We start from the raw sequence: 25,175 nt of genomic DNA on the forward strand, positions 1-25,175 counted from the left end.
TGGTGAGGCGAAAAAACAAATCACACACAAATAATTAGTGGCGAAAAAACATCACACGCAAAAATTATTGGTGGAGACCCTAAAGGAAAAAAAACATTTAAGGAGAAAAGAAAAAGGAGATTTAAAGGAGGGGGTTTATGGTTCACAGAGAAAGAAAAGGCGATGAGCAAGGAGCTGTGACACACAGTATCATAACACTTAAGTGGAGGCAACAGAATCCCACTCAATAGCTACGGTGGGTGTGTATCAAATGTCAATCTAAGCTGGTAGCTGCACCGAAATGTATTAAGAACGTATAATAAGTCGACTGTTTTGTTCTGCACCAAGACACTCAGCCTGCAAAGGCAGTGTGTGTGTGCGCCAAGGTACAGGCCCTCTAAGGGTGGCACATTAAGTGCTGCAGCCCTTAGGGGCCTTCTCTGGTCACAGGGCCCTGGGTACCCAGGGCTACCATTTACCAGCGGCTGACATGTGGCCAGAGATGCCAATTGGGTTTAGGCTTCATGCAGTTTTAGGGAAGGAACACAGGCCCTGGGTACCTGATTGGCAGGAGCCCAGGGCACACTCAAAGTACATCAGGAATTCAGCAAAAGGTGGGGGCATACCATGCAAGAAAGATGGCACTTTCTCACAGTCATATCACCAGATGATTCTTGCACCTGGTGTGAGAAAGTGGCTCTGTATGTACTGTTCCCAAATGGGTACAGTGTGTACAGAGTCCACAGTCCCCAGAGGTTTGGCAGAGGTTAAAGTTCGATATAACCTTACACTCTAAAGTGGTAGCTTGGTCGAGCAGTAAGGCAGTATCGGAGGATAGTGTAAAGCATTTGTTGTACACACTCAGTCAGCAAATGGTCTCTCACACTCAAGAACTGAACTCTAGGCCAATGGTTTATATAAAAAATATATGGTTATTTTTATTATAGAACCAACAATAGGTATTAAAATATACTTTCTCAGAATGAGATGCTTTAGCTGTATACTTTTGCAATATGCAATTGACTTTTGTAGGTAATGGTTACAGGTTGTTGCAATAGGCAACACAATTTCAAACACAATAGTACATTGAGCTCAATGGGAGTTTTAAGTTATTTGCAATAGATTACTTTCAGGATTACTTTTCTAACTCCAGGACTGGGTCCTAGATTCAGTCCTGGGACAGTTCTTGGAAACAAGTGAGTAAAGTCGACTTAGTTACTGTTGTGATTTTTAGGCAACATTTTACTATTATAAAAGTTGACACATAAGAAATTTCATAGAAAAACAGTCAATGATTCCTTATGGGAGAAAATTCAAGTTACAGGTATAGTATGTTCTCGTTACTTTTGTAATCCATTACTGGGCTCCTAGGCTCAGTACTGGGACCTCTATCTAAAACAGGTAAGCAATTACGTTTTCACAGTTGGTACGATTTTTAAAGAATATTTGTAGTTAATAGCAGGTGAGTATTTTCGTTTTCGTTACTCTGTTGATTTTAGGTGAATATTTTAAGTTTTAGAAACTCCACACTAAAGAAATTTCAGAGGAAACCAGTCAATGTTACCCTATGGAGGAAAATTGGGTTATTGGCTTTTGGGTAAGTACTCGACTGGCAGAGTTAAGGTTCTGGCCACAGACTCGGGGGTCTCCCAGGGTCAGGTAAGTACACCCTCAGCGGCACAGGGGCAGCCGGGTGCAGAGTGCGTTAGGCCCAGTGTTATCCTATGGGAGGCAGGGGGGCCTTGGTTGGTGGCTTCTGACTAGCAGGTCACGCGGCAGTGGGAGCTGGGCTCCTGGTCACTTGCTCAGGGCAAATGGGGAAGTAGGTAGGAGTAGAGGTTACACTGCCAGGGCCACTATGGCGGCTGGGTGCAGGGTGCTTTTGAGCCTTCGTGCGTTCAATGGATTTCAGTGGGAAAGCTCCAGGATGAACAAAGGCTGCAAGCTCGGGGCCGAAGATTCTTCAGGTGCCACCACCACTTCAAGAGGTAAGTTGGGTAGTTGGAGGATAGGTAGGTACCCAGGAGTTGGGCACAGGGGGCCGCAGGGCACCGGGTGCAGGGGTGCCTTTTGATGTCGGGAAATCTTACCCTCGGTTGATCACGGTTGAGGGGGGTACCTGGTTCTGAGGCAGCAGGCGTAGTCAGGAGCGTCGAGGTGAGTCCTTGGGTGCCGGATTTGGGGTCACAGTCGCCGGGGGGACGTCCTCTGGGTCTTTGTTCACTTCGGCAGGCTTGGCGGGTGCAGTGTGTGCAGGGTTCGCAGGTTCCGGGCCGATGCCAGTGGTTAGAACTTGCTTTGAGCAGAGCCACTGCTCATGGGAGTCCCAGATGCTCAGTCACAAGGTAGCCAGGTCCTCCGGGGTTTGTGTGGTTGCTGGCCACAAGAGGTGCCGGGATGTAGCAGGAGCAGGTTCGAGGGTCGACAGGCCGGCAGGGCTGGGGCCAAAGCAGTTGGAGTCTTCCTCTTCTCAGCAGCTTCTCAGCAGGTTTTCTTTCTTCTTGCTCTTCTTTGTTTTTTCGGAATCTGGAATCTGGAGAAGGAAGGTTCAGGGTGCCTCTAAATACTAGATTTAGGGGCGTTACAGGTAGGTAGGTAAAGGGCAGGGACCAATGGGTCCCTGCCTTGGGGTGGGTACACCCCCTATCCTGCCACTCTCCTGTGGGAGGGGGGCAGTAGCCTAGTCCTGATTGGGCAGGGCCTCCCATCATCAAGATGGTGAGCGCCCGGAGATGTGCTTCACCTCGCCTCCCCCACCTGAGGGGTGGGGTTGGCAGGCTGGCACATCCCCTGTCCTTATTTGGGGTTTCCGGCCAGTCTTCCCGCCAGAGTGGGGTTTAGAACTGGTGGGGGCCTGTTTGCTGAGTACAGCAAGTGGCCTGGAGAAACACACAGACAGAGGCGGCATGCCTTTGAAGCTTCCCCCTGTCCATCCTGGGGGAGGAGGCCTAGCACCTCGCCCAGGATGTTAATTGTTGCAGGCCCAGGAGAGCGGGTGCTCTCCACCCAGGGGTCCAGCAACATGTCTGCTGTGTGGCAGCCTCCCAGACCAGACGTGGATTGTAGGTTAGGTTTCAGGGGACATCTCTAAGATGCCCTCTGGGGTGCTTGGTACATTCAACCCCACACTGGCATCAGTTTGGGTTTAATGTGCTGAGAAGTTTGATACCAAACTTCTCAGTCTTCAGTGTTGCCTTTATGGTGCTGTGGAGTTCGTGTTTGACAAGCTCTCAGCACCATGTACTCTTAAATGGCAGCACTGCACTTACAGGGCCCAGGAATGGACCTGGGTACTGTAGGGGCACAGGGCTCATGCTCCTGTGCCCACACCACTGGCATAGGGCACCCAGCTAGAGGGGTGGCTAATGTATGCCAGGGCAGTGTAGGTTGTGGGCATGGTACACAGGGATGTGTGTCATGTCGACTCTTTGTTTTGTCTTGGACCCAGACACTCAGCCTGCAAGGGCAGTCTGTTTGTGTTAGGGTACAGGGCCTCTAAGGGTGGCACAATAAGTGCTGCAGACCTTAGAGGCCTTCCCTAGTAACAAGGCACCGGGTACCTAGGGTACCGTTTACCAGGTGCTGACATGTGGCCAGGGTTTGCCAATTTTGGTTTGAGGTTTTTAGGGAAGGAACATTGGCCCTGGGCACCTGATTGGCAGGAGTCCAGGGCACACTCAGTCAAAGTACATTCAGCAATTCAGCAAAAAGTGGGGGCATACTATGCAAGAAAGATGGCACTTTCTCACACCTGGTTCTTACTTTTTTTAATACTGACCCGTTTACTTACATGTTGAAATACATTTGTTTATTTTTCCACCTTTAAGTACTCACTATATGTGTATCATTCCGAACTGAGTTTATTGCCCAACCACCTCCTAGAGGCAGGGTTTATCAGACCAGCTTGAGTCAACTTCCTGACTGAACAACTTTACTGTCCAACCCTTCAGTGGCAAATGACTGCACCCATTTGAGATACTGTCGGGTAAATTTGATAGCCCCAGCACCCCAATAAAAAGCTTTGTATCTCCAACTGTATTGTTGCTGGTTTCTCAGGCGGTGTACTATGTGGAGAAGTGTGGCTCAATGGTTAGAGCGGCAGACCCTGATGCAGTGGTCTGGCCCGGGACCAGAGTTCAATTCCCCCCCTCGGCGGGTCTTGGGCTCAAAATTCCACGGACCTGACAATTCTCGTCTCGGTGCATATTCCAATCATGGAGTCCCACTCTGCAACTCTGGGCAATAGCTTGCTTAATCTCCACAACGGCCCCCACAACGCTAAGGATGCCTGGCCTCCACCTTGGGGGTGCCCAGGAGTGGACACCTCACAGGGAAAGCCAGGATGGGTTCCACAACGGTATTCGTACAAGCGCCTTGAGACCCTTGCGGGTGAGTAGTGCGCTATACAAGTATCAATTTACATTTACTATGAACTCCAATCTTTAAACCACATTGAGCACTTTAAACAAGTCTTAAATGTGACTCTTGACTTCAGAGCCCAAGCAACGTGGACAGCAGCAAGTAGATGCAGTCCACCAGGATTGAATAAGTGCTTGAAACTTGACTCTTCTGTCCCTGAATTTCCACCTTGACCACTAAAAGAAGTTGTAAACACATTGACAAATTCTTAGAAGATCCTTAGAATACCAAATAGGCATGCACACCAATTTAGAAAAGTCATCTGACTGGAAGTGGAACATTTTCTGTGTCTCTGTCGTCCCTCCATATCTATCCCAAGTCTGTGTAGCAATGGGTGAAGCTGCTATGACCTGTGGACAGATGTCGCCTTACCTTCCTGCATGAGGAGTTGGACTGCACCTGCCGGAAGCTGACGATCTGATTTCAGGTTGACCCGAACAAGTGCCCAGCTCTTAGAAATGCTGTGTAGAGGATGTTTCGAAGGACTGAAGGAGGCACAAAATCCTCAAAGCCCAGCTAACCAGTAGAAGGGTTGCTGAAGGGGAAAAAGACTTCTTTTAGTCCTGGAGCTTGATCTCTCATTTATAAGAGTTTGTACGTCCATTGTCCCAGATTAACTATGTGCCTATAGAATTCTTTTCTCCCCAATTACCTATTGGACTAAGAGGCAATCTGCCTTGATACCTCCTAGGTTGGTGTCTCTGTACTTGGCAAGATCTTCATTATTTTAGAACGATTTTAAGCTTTTCTTACTTGTACAGACGTGGATTTATTAACTTTTATCCCATTCTAACTCCTAAGTGGGAGTTTATAAACCCATTGATACTAGTGTGTCCTTCTGGTCTCATTGATTCACTCAGCACCAGAACCTCTTGGTAACAAATGTCAGCTTGTGATGCGAACCCTTAACGGTATAGAAATCCTTGAGCTTCCTTAGAACTAGCCTGCAACTACAGTTGTTAAATTGAACTAAAACCCAGTGAGTTGGTTTTTAACAATTTATCGAACTTAAGTGACTTTGTACTATTCTAGCTTGGCAAAGTTGACTGAACCCATAGTTGCAATTGACTTGAGGATCTGTGTTTTCAGGAAATATTTGGTGGCCTGATTTCCAGGAATCTTGTTTGGGATTTTGGCTTCTCTTTTTCCTAAGTACTGGCCACTCAGTAGATTAGATTTCAGTTATCTAGTATGTAATCATCGGTGGAATTTTGGTCCATGCATCTGCATGCATTGTACAAATCTGAATAACTTGTAGGAGAAAGCAAAGCCAAGAGATCTGATGGTCTTTGAGAGTGCTCAAGCTCATTCTCAGAAATGATATACAGATTTGTGCAGTGTGTGGGCTGTTATAGACCACAATCTCTTGGAGACTAAAGGCAATCCAATGAAACATCCGCCCTGTCAGAATCTCCAGGCGTTTTTGCAACACGCAGAACTACAAAATACTTGTACTGCCACTACATTTTCAGACCGTGCAGCCCGCAGTTCTCTGGTTCGAGTCACAGAAGTTAAATGCATGCTGCAGAAACACAGCAACCAGGTTCTGATCCTAGACTTATGCCTGATACGCTTGTGGATAGATCTGAAGAAATGACTAGCAGATTCATGGGGGGGGTCAGAGGAAGAGTGATCAGATCTGAATGCCCTCATGCACCCAAGAGTGTGCCATGCTTCGTCATAGTGTTCACCTTTTGGGGCTGCGTTGCAATGCCAGACTGGCCCCTATATGGGTGCTGTTTAGTGGAGATCTTTTGATCTTAGTAGTATGGTGAGGGGGTGTATGTGTAGGGTGGTGCATGTGTAGGGTGGTGCACCGGTGGTCAAGAGTCTAAAGGTAACCAATAAAGGATTTAATAAAGCAGAGGTCCCCTTGACACAGTAAAAACAGGGGGGCTGTGTATTGTAATAAGGTACTAAGATTCAACAAATGTGAGAAAGGGCACTTTTTTTGAAGCTATATATGCACCACCCTACACACCCCATACCTACAAGGAATTGCATCCTTTACGCTATATTGAGCTTTCGGCTGTGATAGGAGAATGACTTGTTTGGGATCCGGTATGGCAAATACAACATTTTGCAGTGTGAATTTTTTTTCTGGATGCGCATGCTGGGCTTCATTCCGCCATCTAGTAGTTGGGTCTGAAATTCACCAGTGTATTAGTAGTCCTTATTTTTTTTTGTTTTCCTTTTTTTTTTGTTGTTAATCACCCTCCCCGGAAGGCTCCATGCGTTCTCTCCATCTTGAGATTCTTTTTTTCTGACATTGGATCTGGATGCTTAGCTTAAAGCTCTCCGATCTATGAAAACAAGAGGTTTTGGAAGAAGTCTTATCGAGGAAACATTGGAAAAGTCCACCGCAAAGAGGTACCATAGAAGACAAACCAGAGAAGGCCTAGACAGGGGGCCCCCCTGTTCCGAGTGATATGGAGAGGACACCTTTCCAATTCTATCCAAAGAGCCTGCTTTAATTTGCCCAGAAAGACAACCATCAGGTGTGTAACCTTAGTCATCTGCTCAACCACAAGAGTGACGTCTACAAGGAATGAGCAGACTTACAGCCGGAGACTCTAAGGCAAGGGACAAGCGGAGTCCGGCTCAAAGCGCCATGCAGAAGCAGTCTTCATCGCTAAGAGACCCGAGTTTGTTGAGCTTTGACCAGGATAATTTCGCCGAAGAGGCAGAAGGAGAAAACTTGGATGCCAAAACAAAAATCACCTATGTTGAGAGGAGAACAATGCAAGCACAGACAGAAACAAGCCCCAGGTAACACAAAAGAAACCTTCAGAGTGAGTGTTGAAATTCGGACCCTAAATGACAGAAGGCTGCCTCGGCGTCAAATCTCGCTGACCGAAGGCAAGCAGAAACTGAAAGAACCCCTCGGGTCCACAGCAAGGACACCGTAGGTGGGTGCTGAAAAATGCTTGTTTATACACCGTTGAAGAAAGCGTCTACGCCGAAGAGAAAATCTGCGACACCACTCGACTTGGTGATTCTGAAAAAGAAAAGGGATTTCAATGAATCCTTCAAAAAATTGTAATCCCCTCCAAAGACTTTGATGGAAAAAGAGGCCATCGACAAACATGTTTTAATTAGAGCCCCTTATGACACAGGGGCAACAGGAGGAGAAAGAAGCAGTGAAGGGATAGTTCTTCGACTAAGATTATCCTGAGACCTTTTCCTTGGGTATTTTTCAGTGGATCGTAGGGTCAGAGTATATGGAGACTCCGTGGCAAGATGTCGAAACAGATCTCCCATCCCACCCAAAGGACAATATTTACAAATATATCCTACAAGGCCTTCGCCTCTGGATGATATTGCAGTGCATGGGCAGCTGACTAAAAGCGTCTCAGAAATGTAGGGTGCAACTAGAGGAGGAAAAAACACAATCATGCTTCTTCCTAGAGACATTAATGCATTTTCAAACTAGGAACCAGTTCTCACCAATGCTACCAAGCATTCTGGATCAAGGTAGCAAAGTCTTTTAGCAACCTGTAGGGCTGTAATCCCAGAGGGCAGAGAAAAAATACAAAATTCTAAAGACCCTCTATATATAACAGGAAAAGAACATGCATACCAATGACTCCTGGGTCACCACAGGGTAAAGAAAACAAAAAGATTGATATAGTGGGGAGAAAAAGTTGGAGAGACGTGCAGCAACTTGATGGTGGCAAATAGCCAACTCAAATGCTCTGCTAAACGGATACGCATACTAACACTGAGATGAGATGGCAGAGCTGCTGAAGCATCTTCCAGAACTGTATCGAAAGACTGCAGCTTCTGTGGCTGAAGAGGGGGAAAAACATTGCAAATACTTGTTTGAAGTCAGCTCTAGACTCCGCAGACACCGCAAGTAGATAATGTTAGCAGAAGCATGCACCCTTCAATGGAGAACTGACCAGAAGCAGAGTGGATGAAACCCTCCACTAAAGGAAGAAAGATAATGAGACCGAAACGTCCATGGGAGCCCTACAATTCAGGGGAAACATTCGCAGAGGGTCAACACTGGTCGGAAGAGTGGCAGGCAGAGGAAGTTTCTGAAGCACAACTTTTCATCAGGGGTTTCAGGGCGCAATCCTAACTCACGCACCTTCTCAACAATGGCAGTATCAAACACCAGGACGATAGCCGTTTGGGATATGTGCACAAGGTAGAACGCAGACACACAGGAGGAGCTGCATTCTCTTGCAAGTGACTCACTACATCACCAATCCTCTTCCCCCCCCCCCCCCCCCCCCCCACGCACACCTGTGTCAAGATTGGAGGAAAATGACCTCAGACAAATGGATATTAAACTTCATAAAAATGTGCATATTGCATAGAACTGATTAAGACACCACCAGCAAATGGACCAAAGAAAGTGGTCCATAATAAAGAGGAAACTGCATCTACTGAAAGAGGTAAAGGAATTGCTGGGGGAGGGGAGAAATAGGAAAAGTACCCGAGAAGGAAACCAATCGGGGAAATTGCTCAACCGATTTCCTAATTCCGAAGCAGTATGGAACCCTATGTCCTATACCGGACCTCGGTTTTAAAAACCAGTTCATAAAGACCCAAAAATTCAGAGTGACTACACAAGATGTCATACTTTAGCTACAACAGAAATATTATTTGGCAAATATAGATCTCAAAGATGCTTACTTACACATCCCAATGAATCGCCAACACAAAAGATATTTGTGTTTTGTGGTTAAGAAAACACATTATCAGTTCAAAGGGCTGGCCTTCAGGATAAAATCTGCACCAAGGGTGTTTACAAATTGCCTAACAGCTCTTGAGAAGTCAAGGGATACATGTATTTCTTTATTTAGATTACTGACTGTTGAAAGCAAACTCATTAACCAAAGGCAAAAAAAGTATACAAAAGGTAACCAACAGTGTTCAGGCGTGTATTTTCATTAAACACAGAAAAATCATCACCAAAACCTAAACAAGAAAATAAATCTTTTTGGGAGCATAAATTAACTCATCATAAGCAAAGGCTTATCCTTGCGAAAAATGGATGTTTTCCATACTTGAAGCAATCGCCTCTACTACCAGAATGAGCAGTCTATCTCAGTGAAAACGGTGTAGATAACACTGGGGGCAAAATGGCCTCCTGCATCCCTCTGATACCTTATGCAAGGCAACTTATGATACCAATTAAGAAAAGGGTTCAAAACTGATGGTCACAATCCAGTGGGGGTTGGGAAGATCTAGAGGTTGTCAACCAAAAGATACGGGAGAATATGGTGTGGTGGAGAAGGTTACATTTAACTGTAGGAGCAACATTTGTACACCCAATTCCAACAGTAACCATTACGACAGACGCAAACTCAAAGTCAGGGGAACATGAAAGGAAAAGGAAGCGGTCCAACATATCAATGTACTAGAGCTAAAAAGTGTCCCTAGCTTTAAAGGTCTTTCAGAAAGAGCTGTGGGGAAAATCTCTTAACTCAAACAGACAATATAACGACTATGTTCTATTTCAACCAGCAGGGAGGAACACAATTTTGTTCTTTCAAATCTAGCGCAGGAAATCTGGAGGTGAACAATTCAGAGACAAACTTAACATCAGTACATCTTCCAGGGAAAGACAATGTTAATCAAACAGTACTCAAACAGATATTCAGGCAATGCAGAAAACCAAAAATAACTAGCAACTCCAGAGAACGAAAAATGCAAATTCTTTGCATTCTGACACCCACACCACCACTCCCTAGGGAATGCTGTCTATAACATTGTCAGGGGCATTTGCTTACGCCTTTCCCCCGATACCTCTGTTACAAAAGGTAATCAGAAAATGCAAACAATCCAAAATTACACTAATACTCAATGGACGAGAAACATTTTCGGACCTTATAGAATTAGCGCTGAACAACATACGGAGATAACACAGGCAACATGACCTTTTATCTATGCATGGGGGAGAGTTCCCCCTTCAGAACTAGAAATGTTGTGTTTAGCAGCATAGCTCCTGAAGACTGTGGTCATCTAGGTCTACCAGAAAACAGAATGAATATTCCTAGAGAAGTAAGAAGCCCAACAACAAGAAAGTGTTACATAACTAAATGGGAAAGAAACTCAAGGTAGTGTCAATACAAGGACTACTAGAGGACAATACTAAGGACACAACAGTCCTTAAATACCTAACACACCTACTAAATTGCATGGTAGAATATGCCATGCTAACGGTACATTTAGCCACAATAGTGATCTACAGAAGAGATCATGTAGGTAGGAGTTTCTTCAAAAACACTGGTAATAAAGAAGGTAATAGGGGAGCAAAGCGAATAGCCCCTCCTAGAAAGGTGCCAGCCCATACGTGGGACTTAAATCTGGTATTAATACAGCCAATGAGGATACCCTTTAAACCATTACACAGCGCTCCTCTGAAATTGATCACTTTGAAGAGCGCATTCTTAATTGCAATGACATCTCTTCGCAGAGTAAATGAACTATAGGCACTCAAAATCGTTGCAAATAGACAGAATAGTCTTAAGGACAGACCCTCAGTTCCAACCCAGGGTAATATTGCATTTCCACATAAATCAATCAATTGAAATACCAAGTTTCTTCCAAGAACCAAGCAGAAGGAGCGTCACACATACACGACGCAAGAGGAGCAATCATGTACTATATGGAGAAAACAAATCCAATCAGGAAAGCACTTTTTGTGTCTTTCACAGTCAACATGAGGAAATCAGTGCCGAAGGTACAATCTTTAACTGGATTACGGACGCATACAAACCAAGAGTACATTCTACTTGCAAAAAAGGAGCAACAATACCCTTTCTACGGAATATACCATTGCAGGATATTTGCATAGCAGCTACTTGATCCTCGGTGCACACGTTCACTAAACATTATTGTATAGACATTCAAATGAACAAGGAAGCTCAAGTGGGGAAAAAAGGTATTGGTTCATCTATTTACAAATGCATGCTCCTTTTCAACCCAACCTCCAAAAGAGTAGAAAACTGCCACAAAACCAATGCAAAGCTTGTGAATCCAGAAAAGATTCACGCTGCAAAACCAAATGGTAGTTTTGCAGCTTGAAGAATTTTCTGGATTCACAGGTGACCCACCCACGACGGGAGAGCAGCAAAACAAAAAAGTATCTGAAGATGGCGACAATGCGTGGAGGCTTCCGAGGAGGGCGTATGACATCAGTAAAAGGTTAGATTAGAGAACAAATGGTGGGACAGTCGCCCAACAACAAAAAGAGCGAGAGAAAGAGAAGTACTGCTAATATACTGGAGAATTCTGAACTCAACCACTAGATGGTGGAATAATGCACAGCATGTGAATCCAGAAAATTCTTCAAACTGCAAAACTTCTTCTGCAGATAAAGAATGCCTCTGAAAAACACTCTTGCAATAATACATTTGGGTGCCTGGGCCAGTGTCTGATTTGTGAGGGACCACACCGAAAGTGCTTGGTGGTCTATGGTGGCTGTGCGGATAGCACTTCCAGTTCACTAAACAGACATGTGGAAGTAATCACGAGGAGGACCGTTTCAAAGAACAGTATGCTTAAGCTTGAAAAGCATGCGCAATAAGGTTAGACTCTAAGGTATTACTGTGGCATAACAGGAAACCTATATGTAAGCCCTTTCAAATAACAGAGGTTTAATGAGGCAAACACTGAAAGGATGAGAGAGAGCATATAAATGACCTTTAACGGGGATTTCAACAAGCCCTCTCATCAGCCAACAAGGTTGGCACGGCATTCAGAATAGTTCGACTTTGTGGCCTGAAGTCAAGCAGAGATGATGTCCACCACTTCACATAGATAGAATGTGCTCAGCTGTTTTCCCTCAGTCTCAACACATAGAGGTGTAGGCTGTGGAGGTTTGGATGTAGAAACATGCTCTGTTTTGGGCATAGCAGATCCTTCCAAAGAAGTAGATAATGGGCATGGCATAGGTAGCAGAACTGGGGGTAGTGAGGTCCTGGGATCTGCTGCTCACTCGGCAGAGTGCTCTAGCGTGCCAAAAGCTCAGCAATGAGTATTCTTGAAGATGGCAAAAAGAACTACCAACGAATGGTCCAGTGGACGAACACACCTTGAACTCCCTTCAGGTGCAGATGACTTTTGTCATTGACTAGTTAGCATATGCTAAGCATGTCCAACCTGACTTTTAGGGATCCTGCCAAATGGCTGACAGTTACTGAAATTTCCCTGAACTTCCAGCCAGCGCCGCACGCATGAAACACATGACATCACAGCTCTCTGTTTCAGAACCACATGTCAGTTTTGTTATCCTTTACAACTTGTAAAAGGCTAGCCTTGATAAAATGCAGACATGCCTTGACAGCAGCTGCAAGACACTTGGCTCCAGAATATTGATGAGGCACCTCTGCTCCATCAGAGACCAGAGGCTTTGATCTCCACCTTATCTAGGTGGCCTCCCTAACCAAGAGGCGATGCATCCGTTACCATTATGAGCTCTGGATGGGGGTAGGAATAACAGCCTCCTTTAAGTTAGGTTGGGATCCTTCATCCACCGTTGAAGGCAACTGTGCTTCCTAGTCTGAAACACTGAAAGTTGTGCACCACCATTGCTGAGCCGATAGAATGGTGAGATGTCACTGTAGAACCTGCATGTGCCAACTAACACGAGGCTCCTGTAGAATACTGTTGGCCAGGAGATCATGAAGCGTCGGGGCCAAAACATCAGTATCATGTCCTGAATGGTCCAGGGTTGCTCTAAAGTTAGTAAGGCTTTGAATGCCACCATGTCCAGAACAGGCTCTATAAAGGAATACTCCGCATTGCCACAAGGTAAGTTTGCAGCTCATTGATGGTGAACCCAATGAAAGATAAGAGCAAGATAGCTTTTTATAGGTGTTCCCCAACTAAATGACCAGCTTGCTTTCTACAGCCATTCGGAGTAAGCATGAGAATACATGTACTCATGTGTTCCAAAATGGGGCTGCGACCACCACTGCCATCTTTAAAAACACCCCAGATGGCTGAGGTGTGGGAAAAGCTGGGACAGTTAACAGAGTGTTGCTCCCCCAGAATGAATGGGATGATTGACCTGTGAGGCTGCAGAACAGGTAAATCAGATATTCATCCTGTTAGTACACAGACCATTCTATTCCCAGGGTCTAAGTCTGAGATGGCTTGGACCAAAATAAACCTTTTGTATTGTTCCATTCAAGAACCGGACTTTCAAAACTGGTTTAAGCCCACAGTTTACACAAAAGTAGCAGGAGTGACATTATTACCACTATCTCTGTAGCTGCTTCCGTTGCCCCTTTGTCCATCAATGACTGGATCTTTTTGGAAAGGGTGGGAGGCATGTTCGACTGAGACCTGAGTGAACCAGAAGGATGAGTGCAGGGGTTGACAAATAGGGGAAGGTGTTGTAACTATGCTTCCTGCAAGATCCTCTGGTCAGAGGTAGCAGCACGCCAGTTAGACAGGTAAACACATGCAGGCACATGCATCAACGTAGACTTGTGTGATTCCTTAATTGCGATTATTAAGGAATCGCAATTAAGGAATTGCAAAAGCCTATGCATGTAGGAATCGCTATAAAAATAGCGATTCCCACACATTCCTTAATTGCGACTCGCAAATTGCGAGTCGCAATTAAGGAATGCCGTCCCATTCATTCTTATGGGCCTCCAGGCCCATAGGAATGAATTGGAGATTGCATGAGCAATTTGCGAGTACCAGTTGGTACTCACAAATTGCTCATGCAATTTCAAGGGTGCAAGGGTGTCAGAATGACACCCTATTGCACCCCTGAAATTGATCTGTGCACATATGTTGCACACACACATGCTCTAAGGGCATGTGTGTACGCAACATGAAACTTTGAAAAATGCACAAAAGTGCATTTTTCAAAGTTTTTGCAAATTACCATGAAGTTCAACTTCATGGTAATTTGCTCCCCCTATTAGCGAAATCGCTAATTTTTTTACTTTAATGCATTGCATTTAATGATTCTCAATTTGGGATTCCTTAAATGCAATCGCAATTTAAGTAATCGCAACTTAGAGATTCCTTAAATTGCGATTTTTAGGTCTCGCCTGACCCAGCGCATGCGCTGGTCTGGCGAGACTTTTTGAGAGGGCTCCAAAAAGTGCTACCAGGCCAGCCTAGAGCTACAGTGCATGTGCGCGGGCGCGCGCCGCACTTTCCCGCGATTACTTTCACTTTCGCGGCCTCACGGCCGCTTTGATGTTTGATCGTGATCACGATCCCTTTCACTTTCGTGCTTTGCATAGCCAATAGGTCTCGCTTTTGGGACCTTATAAGTGTTTAGTTATGCATCTGTTGCATGGCTAAACACTTATAAGGTCCCAAAGGCGAAACCTATTGGCTATGCCAATGCTTGTTGTATTTGGGATGATGCATCCTAAATGCAAAAATACCGGTCGCAAAGGGGCAGATTCTGAGAATCTGCCAGTTTGCGACCGTTTTTTCCTTTGATGCATGTGCCTGATAGTTTATAGCATATGTTGCTGTAGAGGCGCATGATTTGCATACTCCCATCTAAGGATGAGCACAGACATTCGCTATTGCTTAGGTAAAATAAGATTAGAGTTGGGTGCTGTAAAATGATTCCTATCCTAGCTTAACAATCCTCTAGGACCAACACTGCACCTCGGGTTGGTTTTTTTCCACAATCTGATTCATTGTTCCAAATCCAGGATAGTCCACTCTTTCTCCTGGACCATCGACGCCATTTGTCGAGGATTCCAGCAACAGGAGGAGACTCGTAACTGAAATCAAATGGCATTGAGAAACTGTTGAGGCCGATTTTTATTGTGAAAGTGCCCTTTATGTTTTGTTCTAAGTGTAATAATTCTTTATGATCCAGTCAACATCTGGTGTGTAAATCTCACTATCCCCAAAGTATGTAGAGTCGACCTGTTGAACATGCAAGGCATTCAAGTTTAAAAAGACTATTTGCTATTCCGAAGTACTCCTGCGCCCATCACAAAATGCATTGTTCGCCCTGAACCTTTCAGCCTTGAACTTCTAGGGAGCCAAGCACAACAGGTACTAAGAGTATCCAGCTGGCACAGGGAGACTGAATCCCTGAAGTCCTCTCCTCTGAAGTATTGTTGGGCGAGGAACTTATTGCAACACATCACTGGGCCAAGAACAAAAACTAGAGCCTCCATTTCTCCATCTACAGTTGAGGATCAATGTCCCCAATGGGGGTGAGGGGGTTGTGAGGGAGCAACAAGCGATCTCAAATGGAGGCTGAGCATTGAGGGTGTTGGGGTACTGAGGCAAGCTAGAAGAGGCAGTAACCTTTGGGTTGGAGTTCTGGCTCAAAGACCTCTCTACCTCGAGAGAATCTGCCTCATTAAAGCCTTCGATGAAGAGCACCAAGTATCTGCATACATCCATGGCGGTTCGCCCAAGAGGCTTGGCGAAATCACACTGAGTCAAAACCATTCAACACCAAAACCAGCTTCTAGAAGGCCTCTGCAACGGCATCTTTTTGTAGTTTCCCATTTCCATCAAGCTCCCAGAGTTGCCTGATATTAGGAAGATTTTCATCCAAACTTCTTTCAGGGAGATCTTAGTTCATCCAGCCCCACAGGTAGAGGAGCTTCACAAACCAGAGCAGATATCTGAAGAATTACAGGCCTATCTGATCCCCCAAATAGTGCTAGACAAGGGCACGAGTCCCCAACTGCAGCTCCCTCCTGCTAAGCCCCAATCACAGCCCCAACTTGTGATGCTACTGCCTCTTCCATCCCCACAGCTGTCTGTTCCCTCGGACAATACGGATTCAGATCCACATGAGCCATACCAAGACACTCTGCCTTTCCAGGATGCGTAGAATTTCGTAAACCCTAAACGGATGTAGACCTAGAATGTTATCCTGTGGGAACGAAACCTCCAGATAACACCACTGCTGATTAGTTATCCAAAGGGAGGCACACCACCTCAAGCTTAGGCTCTATGGTTTTGCTTCGTAAGACTACTACTTAGTAGAAACCCTCTAAAACCAAGAGGTCTGTTCAGTACTTGCCAGTGCTAATAAACATGACCAAGTGTCATACTGACAACTTGTTCAGTGTAAGAATAGTCACCTCAGTTGAGGGGGAAAAAAAAGTAAGGTTACCCAAGACTAATCGGTGCACACCAGATGACGCATCCCACAAGAGATTCTGGAGGGGACACGTCCTACCAAGTCTCACCTCTTGGCCTTGGCTTGCTTTTCCACATCTATTTAAAGTGAGAAGTACATTTAATTGGACCTACTTAATGTTTCAAGGTTTGCACCTTTTGTGTGGCTGACTAGAGACCCTGAGCTCCCTATAATTACCCACATAACAGAATTGGTTTTGACAGTTGCATATAACTTTCCGACTGAGGAGGTAAGATCGATTAACTACTGAACTATTGAGCACTAAGAGCAGACAGTTGAAAAAATTAGCTTGGGTCTTTCTTACTGAAGTAGCCATCTGCATTTTCTAGTCATGAAAAACAGACTTGATATGCTATAGATGAACAAAAGGCATGTCATGTTAGACTTCAGCATCTTTGCGTCTTGACATTTTTTGCAAATAACAGTATTAAGTATGTGTGGGATAGAGGAGAAAAAATAGGCCAAGAGCTAAACTTGAAGAGCAACTCTGGTTAGTATAAAAAAAATAAGTGGTAAATCTGAAATTAATAAATGAACTTATGCGTGATCATGGTTGTGTGAAACCTGGTATGTGGAGCATGCAAAAGCTAAATGCAAGCCAACAATAGTAATTGTTCTGCTACTCGCTTCAAATTAATGTTAATGGTTTCATTTTAGTGCAAGTATTGATAAATTATGTTGATTAATTATGTCACTGTTTCTAATACAGTAAGTTTAGGATAATAGTTGGAGGCACCTAGCCAACTTCTTTGAAGTGGATGGTGACTTCCATAGATTCTACCTCAATGAACCACTGAAATTATGGTAATGCTTTCTTCTCAGCTGAAAGCCGTTCATGAGCAGCTAGCTGCATTGTCACAGGCGCCGGTGAACAAACCAAAGAAGAAAAAAGAAAAAAAAGAAAAGGAGAAGAAGAAGAAAGACAAGGACAAGGAGAAAGATAAGGAGAAAGACAAGGATAAGGAAAAACACAAAACAAAAATAGAGGAAGAAAAAAAAGTTAAAGCGACACAGCCAGCCAAAGTGGCACAGTCAAAAAAGGCGCCAGCCAAAAAAGCGAACAGTACGACTACATCGAACAGGTGTGTGAGCACTCTACAATGTTTCTGTTTAGGGGTATTACAAAGGGTTTGGTGCAACATGATGGCTGTTTATACAGTTATAAGTGTTTTGCTTATTGCTGTGTTTTTTTTATCAGCCTAAGTTTTATCTTAATTTTCTTAAAAATATATATAAAATCATGAGTTATAGACTATACCTTTGTTGAAGTGATATCCTTATTTGTTCATCTTGCAGTATTTTTACAGTATTATTTCATGTCTGTCCATCTTTTGCACTTCGTCATATAAATAATTTATGAGCTTAGCACGTAATAAGGAATTCATTTTATTTAGTTGCAGTAGAAATATTTTCACTTGATTTATAGCTTCTCCTTACTAATACTTTCACTTCAACAAAAGAGAACTTCTCTTAAAAACGATGGGAATAGTTCTCCCTCTTAACTAGTGGCCTCTGAATTTCCATTAAATAAGTGCATTTGTAGCTAGGCATTCCATCCCAACCAAAGAACCACTGAGTGTTGCACCAAAACTCTCAATTCATCACATCTGGAGCATCCTAAAAGCGTGAGCATAGGAAAGCATCTCCTAGCCACCTGTAGCATTATGACATTCGTTCACATCCTCCATCAGGAGTTCTTACATCCCTTCAAGACACTGGATTACTTCTACCACTAAAAACACTGTCTGCTCAACCACAATCCTTTATCACTCATCTCACCTAGTCGCCCTGTGACGGAAAATTTACTCTCTGTACATCAACACCTATGTGGAGCAGGCAATTTTTTTGTGGATTGCACTGCTTCTGGAATCTCAAAGCAGTTGTTAGTTTCACTCAATCCACAAGATTCCCCATATATTTCGTAGTTATGCGCTTTCCACCAGTTTCATAAGCACTTTCTGTTAATTACAGTAATGACATTTGTGGTGGATACTTCTAACTGCAGCTTTTGCACCTTTAGAGTGTTCTGAGGCACCAGAATGGATCCAGAGGATTTAAACCACATTGCTCCCGTGCACTCCGAACTTTAGGTTGACCATTAGAGACCTCTTGCATATGCTTTATGTACTTCTCTTGTGGGCTTAATGCTATCCCCCTACTTTTTGGGTCATGCCTAGAGCAGCGCATGCGCTGTGCTCTGGAGAGACTTTTAGTAAGGGCTTCAGAAAATGCTACCACTGTGGCCTAGAGCTTGAGTGCATGTGCGCGGGCACGCGCGAGCAGAGGAGTCATATGGCTTTCCTCTCTCGTCGTGGTTCACAGGCCCTGGCTGTTCTCTCTGCATTCTGCAGATCTTCTCCAGCCTGCTCTTTCCCCTCTCGACCCCTCCCTTTGGACAGGGAGGAAGGAAACTGCTCCTGTTTGCAAGCCTCACCACTATTGATGCCATGGAAGTTTCTCAGTAGGGCATGAACAGTGCATTTCATTTCTTGAAAACAAGTGTCCCTGTCTCCCTTTCTACTCTGGGCTGCTCACTCCTCTGGCCCCCACCTCTAGGCTTCAAGGTCAGAGTCTGCCAGCAGCTTCACTCTGCAGCTCTTCTCTTCTCCTTCTCTCCCCGCCCCCTTTTTCAGAGGGGAGGGGGAAGGGAGGCTGGGTCCATTGCAAGCTTCTCAACCAACAGCTTTAGGTATGTCATAGAAGCGGCCACTTTACCCTTAATACGTAGTGCTTATCCCCTCTGCCCCCCCTCCCTCCCCCTTCTGTCCTAACACTTATCAGGTTCAAAGCTCGCCGTGCTTGCCCCCCGCTCTGTCCTAACCCTTATCAGGTTCAAAGCTCGCCATGCTTACCCACCTGCCCCCCGCTCTGTCCTAACACTTAGCATCAGGTTCAAAGTTCGCCGTGCTTACCCCCCTGCCCCCGCTCTGTCCTAAAACTGATCATACTGTACAAATCTCGCCGTCGTGCTTACCCCCCTGTCCCCCGCTCTGTCCTAAAACAGATCATCCGGTTCAAAGCTCGTCGTGCTTCCCCCCGCTGTGTCCTAACACTTAGCATCAGGTTCAAAGTTCGCTGTGCTTACCCCCCTGCCCCCGCTCTGTCTTAGCACTTATCAGGTTCACAGCTCGCCGTTATGCAGCACAATATCCTTGGTGTAACAACATCAACTGTTGCATGGCTAAACACTTATAAGGTCCCAAAAGCGAGACCTATTGGCTATGCCAATGCTTGTTGTGTTTGTTTTAGTGTCCTTTAAATCTCCTTGCTGGCTAGTTGTCAGTCCTGATTCTGTCCTCCTTTCTCTTCCATTCCTCCCATGGAGCAGAGACCACGTACTATATCTTTACGCTTTGATTGTTTAGATGTTGTGTGGGGAACAACTTTTTTTTATATTTCTTTCCTTTGCATTTGTTGGACTACTTGGTTATCACCTGATCACACAACAGAACTCTTAAATTGTCTTTAGAATTCTGATTTTTCAAATTGGCATTTTTTTCCCCAAAATTACTAAACGTTTTGCTAGGGCCTTGGTTAAGTCCCTGTAGAATTTTAGAAAAATAAAAAGTCACTGTTGCTAGGGTTAGAAGTTTTTTTTTTTAACAATGTCTCAAAACAAGAACCCAGCTGTTAGTGAAAATAACCACAATGTCATCGAGGACATGGGTGAGGAGCTTGACCTCGCCCCTTACCTTCACTTGTCTTTCAAGGAGGTAAGGTCCCTATGCAAAATTAAAAACCTAACCATGGGGTCCCATCCCACCAAACAAAAGCTCCAGGAGCTGTTGGCTGGATATGCTAAGGACCACCCATCTGAAAATGGTGAGAACCAGTCACATGAGGAAGAAGAGGGAGAGGCTGACCAGGTAGATCAACCTCCCCCACTTCTTAGGGAGAAAAGAGCCCCAATGGCCCTGACTCCAAGAATCAACCTCTCAGTACCTAGATCTCACACAGGTGCGTTAGGCACTACTGAGGACATTGAGGAAAGCCTCAATGAGGAGGACATCCTGCTAGCCAGGCTGACCAAAAGATCAGACTTTGAGACCAGACTCCTGACTCTAGAAAAAGAAAGAGCATAGATGGGCCCAGGAACTATCAATGGTGGCAGCAATCTAAAAAACATAGAAAAAGAAGGATCCTATGATCCCAAGATCCCCAAAGGGATTGTCGCTACATTTGAGGAGGGTGATGATATCACCAAATGGTTCACAGCCTTTGAAAGGGCTTGTGAAGCCAGAAGGGTGAATACAACTCACTGGGGGGCACTCCTTTGGGAACTGTTCTCTGATAAGTGCAGAGACAGACTTCTGACCCTTGGTGGGGTAGATGCTTGGTCTTTTGACCTCATGAAGAGAACTCTGAGGGATTTGGACTCACAACTGAGGAGTATAGAATTAGATTCCCGGGGGCTCAGAAAACCCAGAGTCAGCCCTGGGTGGAATTTGTAGACTAATCAGTTAAGACACTAGATGGCTGATTGACTGGAAGCAAAGTGCAAGATTATGATGTTCTTTATAATTTGTTTATGAAAGAACACATAATAAGTAATTGCATTGATGAAAAGTTGCATCAGTATCTGGTAGACCTAGGTCCAATTTCTCCCCAAACATTGTGAAAGAAAGCGGACTTTTGGGTCAAGTCTAAGGTAACTAGGACGTCCACTGGGGGTGACCAAAAGAAAGTTGTTACAAAACCTCCTTAGAGGAAAGACAGTGAGCCTCTTAAAGTACCAAGGTAAGAATTGGGATCCCAACAAGGTATGGTGTCACAACTGTCAGAAGGAAGGACACCACACCAAAGACCCTAGCTGTCCTAAAAACAAAGCCCCTAGTGTAGCTCCAGGGGTTGCCAGTGTAGCTTTGGAGGGTAATTCCTCAGATGGGGAAGTCCTCCTAGCTTTCAACTGGAAATTGTGCCCAACAGGTGAATTTCAGATTCCAGAGGGGAGTAGACACTTCCACCACCTACTGGTGAATAGAATCCCAGCCACTGCCCTGAGTCATGCCTGTGCCAGTCACACTGTGGTGCATGACAGATTGGTTCTCTCTGACCAGTATGTCCCAGGGGAAACGAAAAGAGTAAGTGCTGTCCCGGGGGGTGTCACTGTTAGGCCTGTGGCTGTAGTGCTCCTAGAAATAGCTGGGCCATTAGATGGAGAAAGGTGGTAGTCAGTAAAGATCTCCCCATTGATGGTCTCCTTGGGAATGACCACCAAGAGTTTGGTCTGAGCCAAAGAGAGGTACTAGTCCAATGCCAGACCTCACCCAAGGATCCTGGGTGCTCAACCTGCAGTGTGTGCAGCTAAGCCCCAAAAGAAAAAGAAGAAACAGTGTAGGAAAGGTGGACAACTGTTAGCCACAGTTCCAGTGGGCCAGGGAGATTCTATCCTAGTAAGGGAGAACTCCAAAATTGGCACTGGTGAAGTCTCCCCCCCCCCCCCCTCAGCCAACAAAAATACCGGACTACTCAGGCAACTGTCCAGCCTGAATTGGTGGCTCCTCAGCTGGCATAATAGAGGGTGGAAAAAGAGGGTTCACTACCAGGTGGAGTGACCCCGACCCCCGCCCACCCACCCCCCCCCCACCCCCCCCCCCCCCCACACCCTAAAACAGCAGGCAGGCCCCCAAACCCAGAGAAGCCTGTAGGTTAGCTATTTCACATACCAGCAGTGGTTCTGGGCACTGACAGCTGTCAGTAGCCTCTGCTGGGTGTTAGCCTTCATGGACACACCCACACACTCAGACAGACACACACAGACACACCCACAGACACACCCACACAGACACCCCCCCACAGACACACCCAAACAGGCACCCCCCACAGATCCCCCCAGTCACCCCCCCACAGACCCCCCCCCCCACAGACACCCCCAGTCACCCCCCCCACACACAGACACCCCCCCCCACACACACAGACACCCCCCCCAGACACTCATGCACACACACAGACGCCCCCCCCCCCCCCCCGCCCCCCCCCCAGCCCCTGAGTCGACATGGCACGCCTACAGCCCCCTGTCCTGGCATAGATCAGTCACCCCTCTAGCTGGGTGCCCTATACCAGTGTTGAGGATACAGGTGCATGAGCCCTGTACCCCAATAGTGTCTAAGTCCATTCTTAGACATTGTAAGTGCAGTGCTACCATTAAGAGTATATGGTACTGGGAGCTTATTACGAACTCCACAGCACCATAATGGCTATGGTGAAAACCTGAGAAGTTTGGTATCAAACTTCTCAGCACATTTAATGAAAAATGTGCACAGAGGGCATCTTAGAGATGCACCCTGAAAAACAACCAGCCTCTGGTGGGTACCCTGACTGGTACACACCAGCCTGCCACCACGAGACATGTTTCAGGACCCCTGGGGTGGGAGCCTTCGCTCTCTGGGCCCAGAAACAAAGCCTTTCCTGGACAGAGGTGTTCACACCTCCCCAGGTCAGGAGGAGCCATCTGTGGCGGGGTAGCCACAAAGGCCTTGCTGCCTTTGTAACACGACCCCTAGCCTCTCCTGCTATCAGGAGCAGGCCCCCTTCCTGTCTCACCCCCTTTTCGGCGGGAAGATAGGCAGGAAAATTAGAGCAGCACAGAAGGTATACCCACCTCTGCCAACCCCACCCCTCAGGTGGGGGAGGCAAGGTGAAGCCCACTCTTCAGTGCCCGCCATCTTGCAGATGGCAGCCACTCTCCAATTAGGATTAGGGATTGTGCCCACTCCCCCACGTCGGGCAAGCACACCAAGGGTGTAGTCACCCTAAGGTCAGTAGCCCATTGGCTACTGACCTGGAGACACCAAAAAACACACCTTAAATACAGTTTTTTGGGGCAGCCTTGAACCAAAGAGTCAGATTCCCACAACCTACGAGAGACTCCACCACCCCAACCGTGAGTGACCCGGTAAGGTGAAATCCAACCTCAAAAGACATTCCTGCATCCAGCCGCCTTGAACCCTGGAGAAGAGGACCTGTGGCGCACCTATGTCCCCAAGCCCTCCAACTTACCTGCCTAGTTGTTGATTCCTCCCAGAAGACTTCCTGCACCGAGCCTGCAGCCAAAATCCCAAAGACTCAACTCCCATTGAAAACAGGGCACCCAACGCTAAATCACCACTCTGCACCTGGCCACCCCTGTGCTGCTATGGGTGCACCTTGTATGCCTACTCTGATCCCCCTTTTCCCAGAGCTAAACCCTAGGAGCTTTGGTCCCACATCCAAGTGGCATGCCCGTGAGCAACCATCAACCGGAGGCCCCCTATCCCCCATTAGATAATGGTGCTCTTTGAGTGCATCCTTGACCCTGGGGGGAAACCCTTGTCCTAACCCCAGAAACTCACCCCTCAAGACCATTTACTTCACTGCAAAACAAGAACCCTCTATTCCTCCATAGGATTGCATTGACTGTTTTCGTCTGAAAAATCTCTAGGTGTGGAGGGTGTTTTGTATGGGAACCTAAGAAACTGTGCTCTGAGAAACTGTTTTACTTGCGTTTTATCTATGGAAACTCCCAGTGTGCCATCTAGTCATATCACAGAGTAGAAAAAGTAATCTGAAAGTAATTACAAAGTAACTGCAAAGTAACTGTAGGAAGGTGGATATCTGACTATGGTTACCCCCAAATTTTTGCCTAGTGTCTAGCTGGTTTTTCGACTTAGTTGGCCTGAGATCCTGCTATTCAGGATCTCAGCCTGGCTGTTCTCTCTTTAAAATGGACTCCATGTACCCTAGGTACATACCCAATTGGTTGGATCACCCTGTCAGCCCTTGTACCAGTGTACACTAGGTACCCAGGGCATTGGTGTACCCAAGGCCTGCCAGGGGCTGAAGCATGTATTATGCCACCCCAGGCTTGGCCTAACAATCTGACACAACTAGCTGATCACTCAGCTGGGGTAAGTTGGTGTAATCACCTCTTACTTAGGTGTAGTATACCTATACCTAACCTTAAATGGGACACCTGGTAACCTATAAGTCACTCCTATGGCAGGCCTTAACAATCCTGAAGGCAGAGTGCTTGGTTCCATGTGAGATGGTGCTCTGGCATGAGCTGAGCCTGTCTGCAGTGGTCGGAACAACTTCTTCTACTGTTTCCAGATATCGTCATACCATATACTCTTAAGTGCATTATGAACCTCGCGGTTAAATGCTATCTTTGGTTTGGCTTTATCAAAACATGTCGAGTAAGGTGTCATACGAATTGGAATACTAACCCCTCGCCAATTCTGGCGACGGGGTTAGCATTCCACCCTTCTAGAGGGACACAACATGTACAGTACCTGAAACCCGGGTAAAATCAGACATAGCCTCAGCTCCACAAAATGGATGCTGCCACCACAGACACAAGTCTGCCCTCCTGCTGCTGGGAGTCCTTCCAGCTTGGGAGGTGTGGACAAAGGGTTTCCTGCCAGGGGAGGTGCATGCACCACCCCAGACAGGATTTTGTGTATTGGTCAGGTAGGGCTTGAAAGAAACCAGACATGCCTGTGGCTCACAAGGAGCCTCGGTGCATATGCCAGTTCAAACCGGTCCTGGGGCACACCAGTCCCGGGCCTGGGGCGAGCTGGACAAAGGATTGGGGGTGTAACCACCCCCCTTCCTGGTCCCACCCATAGGGAGGGACCTAGCAGGTAGTCCGGCCCCTAGAATCCGCTTAAAGGTAGGAGCTGTGTCC

General features: G+C 46.0%; 1 protein-coding gene across 7 annotated transcripts in view; it reads left to right on the plus strand.

The window, feature by feature from the left end:
• Positions 1-25,175, plus strand: part of BRD3 (bromodomain containing 3) — a 336,658-nt gene that overhangs the window by 179,891 nt on the left and 131,592 nt on the right. For all 7 annotated transcript variants that reach the window (XM_085612657.1, XM_085612615.1, XM_085612646.1 and 4 more), the window contains exon 10: positions 17,333-17,592. In XM_085612657.1, coding sequence (XP_085468783.1) covers positions 17,333-17,592 — 260 coding nt within the window. The remainder of the gene's footprint in view (positions 1-17,332; positions 17,593-25,175) is intronic.

The sequence above is a fragment of the Triturus cristatus genome, chromosome 1_2 (assembly GCF_964204655.1).
Source record: "Triturus cristatus chromosome 1_2, aTriCri1.1, whole genome shotgun sequence".
Classification (NCBI taxonomy): Eukaryota; Metazoa; Chordata; class Amphibia; order Caudata; family Salamandridae; genus Triturus; species Triturus cristatus.